Genomic DNA, 8,990 nt, shown 5'->3' on the forward strand with positions numbered 1-8,990 from the left:
TATATATATATGTTCCTGATTCAATAAAATACATGATTTTGAAAAAGTCTTGCTCAATATTTTTATATACTTTGAAACAAGGATTATTTGTTCACTTCCCGTGACTTTTTATGTAAAACTTGTTTGAATTTGGCATTTTTTTCTCTAAAAGCAAATCAATATGAGCAAATCTTTTATTGTAACCAATATTATTTGAATATGCCACAAATAAAAACAAATCTTGAAAATGTATTTTGATGTTTAACTTGACTGAAGTGACAGGACAATCTAGTTCCTCACTTACGAGAATAGCTTTATAAATGGAGAGAAAATTTGTTAGGAGCAAACTTCATTTATGCCTGAAAATCATTTAGGTTGGCTCAAGAAGTTTGACCTGCAGGTTTCTGAGAAGTAGAAGAATATACCTGAAAGGTATTACTGTGTTCATTTTGTGTGTTTGCTTGTGCTGTTCCTTGTTATCCACTGTTGACTGCTGCCGGAGGCAGAGTTCTTAACTAGGTGGACATTATCTGACCCAGAGTAGCCTTCTAGCTATAATCTCTGAAATCCGTAAGTACATCCATAGTGGCTTTCTTGCCCGATTTGCATCTTGCCAACAGTCTTCTGACAATTGCTACCTGCCTTACAGTGCTTCTGATTTCTCTAGACCTTTACTTTTTGTTATGTGAGCTTGAAAGCAGTTCTGTTCTTGGAACATATATCAATCTTCCTTTATTGTTGAGCAGTACTGTGTTCTGTCTTCTCATGGCGTTGCTATCAGTTGTTAATAGGCTTATCTTTGCAGATAACAGATATTACAACAAGGAAACAGTTGATTAAAAAACTTTGCCATAAGAAGCATGTCTGTAATTGACACTGTGCTTTGAAATATAATAAACCATTGTGTTCTAGCTAGTAATGTGTGGAATAGTTCTGCTTGCTGTCTCCCTTTCCCACAATAAAAGGCCACAAACAGCTGAATGCCTCCCACTGCACTGGTGTATAGATTGATGGGCAGTTCCAGCTTCTGTTGTTGCCTTGACATGAGAAGAGAGAATATGAAGATTTTGTCATTGTATGAAGCGAGGAATTCTGTTAGGGTACAGACAAAATGAAGAGCTTACTTCCTTGCTGAGTAAGATGTGTTCTGAGTACTGAACTAGGCCAGATCTCATCATATGCAAAGATTTGGTATCCTAAAGCTGTAATGCAGTTGTGCACTGTAGGTGAACTGAAGTGGCACAGATGATGCTTCATGACACATTCTGGCACTTCAAGGTGATTAAGTGCTGCACTCTGCATGTTTAATGGGTCTTTAACGTGCAGGATAAATAGCAGAAATCTATCTACTTTTCGCGTATTGTTCAACCTAATTATATAGTTGTCTGAAGCTTTATTTAGGCTGTGAAATCCTGAATTGGAAGGGTTTAATAGTCAACATTGACCTCAGGACATTAACTGTCTAGCTTAAAAAAAAAAAACACCACCTTATGTAGCTGTGGGTAGGAAGAATGCTTGTTACTCACTTTTCACTGTACATCAGCTGGTAAAGAAATACTAGCAGAAATATCTTCAAACACTTCCAATTTAACTCAGAAACTGAAAAATATTAATAGGGCCATATGTTCAAAAGCATTTAATTTTCTGCTTTTTGTGGTATCACCTGATGATTGTTTTCTTTTAAACTATTCTAGGTTTTATATTCCTATTCAATAGGTTTTGTGTATATTTTATTTGGATTAACATGCACTAGTGGATTAAGCCCTGCAGTAACATTTTGCTCAAAGGTAGGTGTAAAGATTTCATTTTTTTCTATAAACACCTTTATTGGAAAACATTGTTCTGTGTAGTCTGGAAAAAAGTCACCAACTCTAATATTGTTTTCATCAAGTAACTTGGTTGTCTTCTGTAGTTCATACATTAACGTAGTTGTTACAGTCTTTGATGTATAAGATAGGGTAATGTTTTTTTTTTTAAAAAAAAAGCAAAACAAAATCACAGGACCAGACTCACGAGCTTATGATTTCATAACTATTTTTCCATTATTTAACTAAAATTAAATACGGATCTTTGCATGAATGCATTGTTGAGCAGCTTATTGCTCAAGCAGTTGATTAAAGTCTGTAGTTTTACATCATTTTGCAATACCTCAGGGTTTGTTTTTACATTTTCCTAACAGTTTTTGTTGTTGATGTTGTTGCAGCATCCAGTTCAGACTTACGGTTATGCATTCCTTTTCTCCCTGACTGGGTATTTTGGCATATCCTTTGTTCTAGCTTTGATTAAAATCTTTGGTGCCCTTCTGGCTGTAACAGGTATGAACAAATGATATATTTACTGCTTTTGGTATAAAAAAAGAAGCAATCTTATTTTGTTATTTAGGACAGCTTCTGAGAATAATTCTCTAGCCTTTTTTCTGTTCTTTGTGCTGACCAATTTTGGTTTGTTTAGTCTGAGTCTTCTCTCGTAGTATGTATTTGGGAACTTCCAAATACATTTGGGAACTTTGGTTTCTTTCTGTGTGACAGTTCTAATCTTGAAGAACCTATTAAGTAATCTTGTGCACATAACCTATGTTACGTTTTAATACAGAATCAGCACTGTTATAAACAGAGGAATTGCTATGGAAATATACAGCAAGATATAAGGAAAAGAAAAATACTATTTGAAATACATAAGAAAAAAACATTAAGGCATGGAAGGCAGCGCCATCACTTCTAAGCACAGAATTTCTGGAGATTACCAACAAATAGTATTGCTAGAAAAAGTGTGTAGGGCTCCCCTGAACATTTTGGATGTCCCTAGACTTTCAGTGGAAAACTGTGGCTACGTTATAAGAGATAGCCATGTTAAATGTACACTCCATAGTCTGTTCAAAATAAACTCAAGTGCAACAAATTCTGACTTTTGTCAGAATTTGAGAATGTCTACTTGGTTCTTTTTATTAAACTGAATGCAATAAAGAGTATTAGTTTTAGCTTTTGAAGTTGGGATATTAACCAAACATACTTCTCATGGACTGTGTAACAGCTGCTGAATTATCTCTAAATTGCAGGTACTCTTGTTAATAGTAGCTTATTAATGAGAGAAGCAGAATTTCTTACCTTGCAGTTCCTTTTCTAGATTTATGAAGTAATTGGCCTATGACTGAAAAACAGTCATGCTTTCTGTTGAATGTGTAGTACAGCATATGTCAGAAAAAAACGAAATATGAATGTAAAGTATCAGTGATAGATTGAAAATGTTTTTTGCCTATTCGGTGTATCTGCTAGCCCCACATGAATGTAGAAAAATACCAATCCATAAATTACATCAAAAGTTACTGGAATCCTCTACAGGCCAAGAAAGTCACTAAATGCTATTGTACTGTTCTCGTGACAGTTCGCATATAATTAAAAAGTTCGTGAGGTGGTGTTCTTACCTAACAGTGTAATCTGTTTTTGTGAGTGAATTAAAGTCAGACCTTTCTGTGCTGACAGTCTGCAGGTATGTAGCCAGATTGCTGAGAAAAAAGAGCACATGAAACAAGAGGCAGTCACAACCATTATAGATTTTCAGTCTTTAGGTTAGACTTAACTCTTAACCCATATACAACTGGACATACCCTTCATGTTGAGTAATCAGTCATCTGGAAAAATCTTCTAGAGAGACCAAAATTGTAATACCTAAGACTTATCTGGGTCTGTACAAATGAGGAGCCCACTGAGCACAGCAGATTTCAGCACTGCACTGGCAAGTAACATCATCTGGTTATACTTGATCTTTACCAATGCATTGGCTGCTATGTGTGCCTTAGAAACAATGAAAAGTATTTAAATTAAATATACTCTGTGTGGAAGGACAACTGTATGGCTTCAAAGAAGTGAGCTTATCATTAACTTTGTCTGCCCAAGATCCTTAATGGAAGGAACAGTATAGAATACAGTTAAATCAAAGGAACTGCTGGTAAGATAGGTACAACATATTGTTTGCACTAGTTTACTGTGCCTTGCATCAGTATTTGTGATGCTATAACAAATTTTAGTATGTGATGAGTGTGGCAAAGCTAGCTACAGTAAAATGACATAACTGTGTTGCAAGCAAGTGAATGCTTTTAACTTGTATCATTGTGAGTTTGTAAACAGTCATCAGAAGTGTTTACCTGTCAGAATATCCTCAGTTGTTAGGATAAACAGAAATGATCCTGCTGTTAATGTTAGCAGCAGTTAATTGTGATGTTAAGATTTTCACTGTACCTAACAACACTGAAAGGAAAGTCTAAGGCGTCTGATCACTTCTTAGCATCCCTCCATACATCTGTTTCCAGACTATTTCTAAAATTATTACTCTTCAGTACACATAACTGCTATGGAACAGTGAATTTTTTGTCTGAAGAAAACTGTTGCTTCCAAACTTAAAATATCACTTGTGTGAACTTTCCAAAACTAAGTCATTACTTACCTAGCTGTTTTGTATGTAGTTCTTACAGTAGTCTGTCAAGAACAGTTATATCAGGCTCATTCCTTCCTCAGGTTACCTTTTCTTTAAACTACAAATATCAGTCAAAAGGGACTGGGGTGGGGAGGTGTAGCAAGATGCCATGGAACTACTTTCCTCTCTTCCCCCAAAAGCTGGTTTCTGCCAGGTAATGTCTACTTCATTTGCATTAACAGAGAGGAAAATACAGACAGTTGTTTTCTGGACTTGAAAATTGCATGGTCTGGTTTCCTATTAATTCTTACCTCTGCAGCACTTCTGTTTTATACTTGTTTTAAGGTTCAAGAGATCTACTGTCTGGGAGCTGGCCCAGATGAGGGGTTGGTTCATGTATTAAAATAGCTCTTAAAAATAATAATAATAAAAAAAACCTACCTGTGCTAAAAATTGCTTAAAAGTGCTGTGGAATAGAAGACCCTTCCCAGATTTCCTTGTGCCTGACCTTGACAATCCAAGTACATGAGCCCTTTCTGTCTTGCCTGTAGCAATGTGAAAATATTTATTGTGCCTTGGAAGAACACCACATTCATTACTGTCCCCCCCATCAACCCTCCTCATTGTTGGGGGGAGTGGGGTGAAGGGGTTTAATGAAAATTGTATTTCTATTAGCAGAATGAGAAATTAGCAGACTTAATTGGGCAAAAGAATAAAAGACACTTAATTTAGAAGGAAATGGTTACATAAATATTTTAATTAATAACTGATTTGAAAGAACAGAAATAATTGTAATTAGAAAAACTGAATTTTACCACTTTTTTTAAATTATTCATCCGTAAACTGTTTTCTAATTAAAACTCAATTTTCTTTTTCATTCTACTTTAATTTTTCATGTAATAGAAAATCATTTTATTTGATGTGCATAAATTTCTTAATGTATAGAAATTGTTATCAAGAGGTTGAGACTGGGGTAGACAAAGCAATGGTGAAGGCTGTTTATTCCAGTACTAAACATGTTCTTCAGATGTGATTTTTTTTTTTTGGTGGGAGAGGGTTGGGGAGAATAAAACTTGCTTTACTGTCCAAAAAAAAAAAGGCATGAAAATATGTCAGTAGTCACAGTTTCCTTTTGTTTTGGTGTTACACTAATACTCATGTGGGTATAGTTACATGAACAAGGTTTTTTAGCCTGTTATAGTAAAACGTACTGATAAGCAAAAGTACATGATAAGCAAAATATTTTGTTAATAAAAAAGGCATGGTTTTCTTCTGGTCCAGACAATTGTACTATGGTCTTTATTAAATTAGAAGCCTGTACTGTCATGTAACACCTTCCCAGGCCCCTTCTCTGTAGCTGAATTTGTACACCTGGTTGCTTGTTTCTTTTTCAGTGTTTTCATAACACTTTTACTCAGTTACTAATTGCGCGTTTCAATAATAAACTATGTATGTTTCCCAGTATACAATTTACTAGCAGCATTTTATTGTTCATAGCAAATAGCACTGAAATTGTTTAAGTAATTGTTGAAATTTATAGTTAATTTGAAAGTAACCCAAGCAAGTAGCGTAATTCCATTTTGGTGACAGAATTGTGTCTTCTGCTCTTACCTTGATTCTTGCTATTGATGAGATCACATGTAGAAGAAGGCCTTTTAATAATTCTAGAAAAGCTCACTAAGCCATTGAAGTGTAGCATCTGTGGTCTTTTAGGTTTCTAGCCGAACTTGTATTTCTCTGCACTGCTAAGTAACTAAAGTTACAGGATTACAAAATGCTTGTTCCATTCCACTTAAAAAAAAAAAAAAAAAAAAAAAAATACCTGACTGGAGCTTATACAGCATGCTTGTTTCACATAACATGGTCCTAGCATTATTCCATACTGTAGGAATGTGCCTACAGTTTGTTAGCCCCAAGGATGATGATCATTGTAGCCAGACCCTTAACTGGATAATAAGGGTATCTAGTAATATCAAAGACTATCTGATGTTATTATGTTGTAAGTGAATTATTAAAGAAGTAAAACATCTCTTTTCCTCTGCAGTAACAACAGGAAGAAAAGCAATGACCATTGTGCTTTCTTTTTTGTTCTTTGCGAAACCATTCACATTCCAGTAAGTATTTGTTTTAAATGGGATTTCATGTATTTTATAAAAAATTATCATGTTAATCGTGGAAATACAACACCAGTAATTAATTATATTCAGGCTTTAATGGTTTTTGTCTTCTGTCTTCTACAAATGAAATGTTGTAAATATTGACTGGCTTGTTGATACTAATCATCCTAGAGAAAATAGTTTCAATTTTTCTAAAGGTCTAGAAGACAAACTGTTTCATGTGTTGGTATTTTTTGTTCTTGCTTTTTAAGAAAAATCTTAGGTAATATCTAGTGCTTAAGACATTTAATAAATTGTTTGGGTACTTTCTCTAGGAAGATTTGGCCTTACATTGAGACATGCAACTGAGTTATTTCATTGATCCTAAATATTTCTGATCTGAAACAAAATAGTGTTTAATTTTATTGCTATCTGTAAATTTGAGACGTCAGAAGAAAGCTTACAGCCAAATGTCCAAATACAGTTTATTCTAGCTAAGAATGTTGAGGCTTAAAATAACGGAGAGCTAAATTAAAAATGCATATTGGGATGTATAGACATAAGGCATTGAGTGAAAATGTGTTTTGAACCAGTAATAGAGAGAATAACTCTCCTAAATGTAGGAAGGAAAAACATTCTAAAACCCCTCAGGGCTGCTTTATTCCTACAAGAAAGAACAGGTACTGTTTATTTTTTTTTTAATATCAATGTACCTTAACTCTCCAGCCTGGACAGGAAAATGAAGGGTTGAAGGACAGAAGAAATAAAGACTCAAGCAAAGTTTCTCCAAGTCTACTAAAATGTTGTTGCTGTTTTTCTTAATCTCCTCTCATTAGGGTTGGAACTTAATATTTATCTAATTCATAAATATTGGTATGTAATCACTATAACTGAAGTGCTAATAGTAACTTTTTTTCCCTCCTTTCCTTCCCCTTTAGGTATGTGTGGTCAGGCTTGCTAGTTGTTCTTGGTATATTTCTTAATGTTTACAGTAAGAATATGGATAAAATCAAACTGCCTTCACTGCATGGTGTTTGGAAAAAAAGTGTGGAAGAGAGAAAAACAAGGACGTTGTCACAAACTGTATAGACAATGGTTTATGGTCTAGACTATGACTTAACATTTTACTGGAACAGTCTTCAACTGATTCACTTTCCAAAGGGAACATTATTAAAACCAAAGGAGCTGAAGGCATATTGTCTGCTTGCAGATGGCTAGAAATGCACATTTTCATGAGCCCTTTCGTCAGAGCACTTGAATTCATCATAAAAGGTGTTACAGGCCATTGTCAGATGGCTTTATCAGTTAATGAAGGACAGCAGCTCCTGGCAAACTGCTGAGAAGCTGCACCCCAAATGTGACACACTAGAAGACTTACTTGGGCATTTTAATAATATTGGCTATGTGGCTGGTTTGAGATTAGCAGTTCTCTGTCTTTGTTAATTGTCTAGGTGAGGTAATTTAAATGTAATACTGTATTCACGTTTAATGGAACCTAATCAACCAAATTGCAGTTTTAAAGGTGGAAGATTTAGAATATGATATGCTGTCACTTTTTAATTTTAAATAAAAATACTGTGTTTTTTTAAGTTATTGATCAGATCATCACAGAACTTGGTATTTCTTGTCATAATTGATTTTTTAATGGAAATCTTAAGTTGTTATTCTGTTTGGTTATTGCTTGCAAGTAATGAAAATGAGTTTGAGCACTCAACAAGGGTGGAATGGGTTTTTAGGCCCCAAGCGGCTGAGAACACAGAATGAAAAAGTCATGACTGAAGCGGTGGTGTAACAAGCTGTAATTTGTTTATTCTGTGGTGAAGTACTAAATTTTTTTAGTGGCCGATGGACTTCCATGTCATAGTGGTGTAGAGAGAAATTAAAGGTGGTCCTCTGAATTAATATCTTCAAATCAAAACTGTTTATTTTCAGTATTGGACTAAAGAATAACAGTATCTGCTACTGTATTTAGGATATTTATTGTGTCAGTCTCTGTGTGGTCCTGTGATGAATTTAAGAGGATTATGGTACAAACTACAATTTTCTTTATTTAATGACAGGGATACAGTGTACTACCAGTCTTTCTTTTTCATTGTGAATTTAAAAAATTGCTGGAATTTAGTAAGATCTTTTCTCTTACTTTCATATTCAATTCATTATTGAATCATTTGCCTTCTCTTTCATTTTATGTATTTAACAATAGCACTTTAAAAATACTAATTGCTTTACAGTTCATTGTTCACACAGTTTCATTGTTTTTTGTTGTTGTGTCCCTTAGATGCATCTAATTGTGTTCTTTCGTACAGAATGAATGATTTATTCAACTTAAATGTAAATTTGACAGCAGAACTGTGTAATCAGGAAGAATGTACAAAAAATTGAAAAATCACACAGGATGTATTGCCTTCTGCTAAAAATACTAATTTATGAAAGTAATCAAATGTCCGGCAAACATTTTGCATGTTTTAGGAAGAATTGCTCTACCAAGGAGCTTGTAATCAAAGC

The 8,990-nt window shown here is 34.3% G+C and overlaps 1 protein-coding gene across 6 annotated transcripts in view; it reads left to right on the top strand.

Annotated features, from left to right (window-relative positions):
• The window catches only part of SLC35B3 (solute carrier family 35 member B3), a 23,561-nt gene extending 14,937 nt beyond the window's left edge, over positions 1–8,624 (top strand). For 5 of the 6 annotated variants that reach the window (XM_035317352.1, XM_035317351.1, XM_035317353.1 and 2 more), the window contains 4 exons: positions 1,674–1,766; positions 2,183–2,294; positions 6,434–6,503; positions 7,424–8,624. In XM_035317352.1, coding sequence (XP_035173243.1) covers positions 1,674–1,766; positions 2,183–2,294; positions 6,434–6,503; positions 7,424–7,574 — 426 coding nt within the window. In that variant the 3' untranslated portion in view covers positions 7,575–8,624. Of the gene's footprint in view, positions 1–1,673; positions 1,767–2,182; positions 2,295–4,490; positions 6,209–6,433; positions 6,504–7,423 lie in introns of those variants that run through there. The other variant, XM_035317350.1, reaches the window with a different exon arrangement.
• Positions 8,625–8,990: the final 366 nt, after the last annotated feature.

This window comes from Oxyura jamaicensis, chromosome 2 (assembly GCF_011077185.1).
Source record: "Oxyura jamaicensis isolate SHBP4307 breed ruddy duck chromosome 2, BPBGC_Ojam_1.0, whole genome shotgun sequence".
Taxonomy (NCBI): Eukaryota; Metazoa; Chordata; class Aves; order Anseriformes; family Anatidae; genus Oxyura; species Oxyura jamaicensis.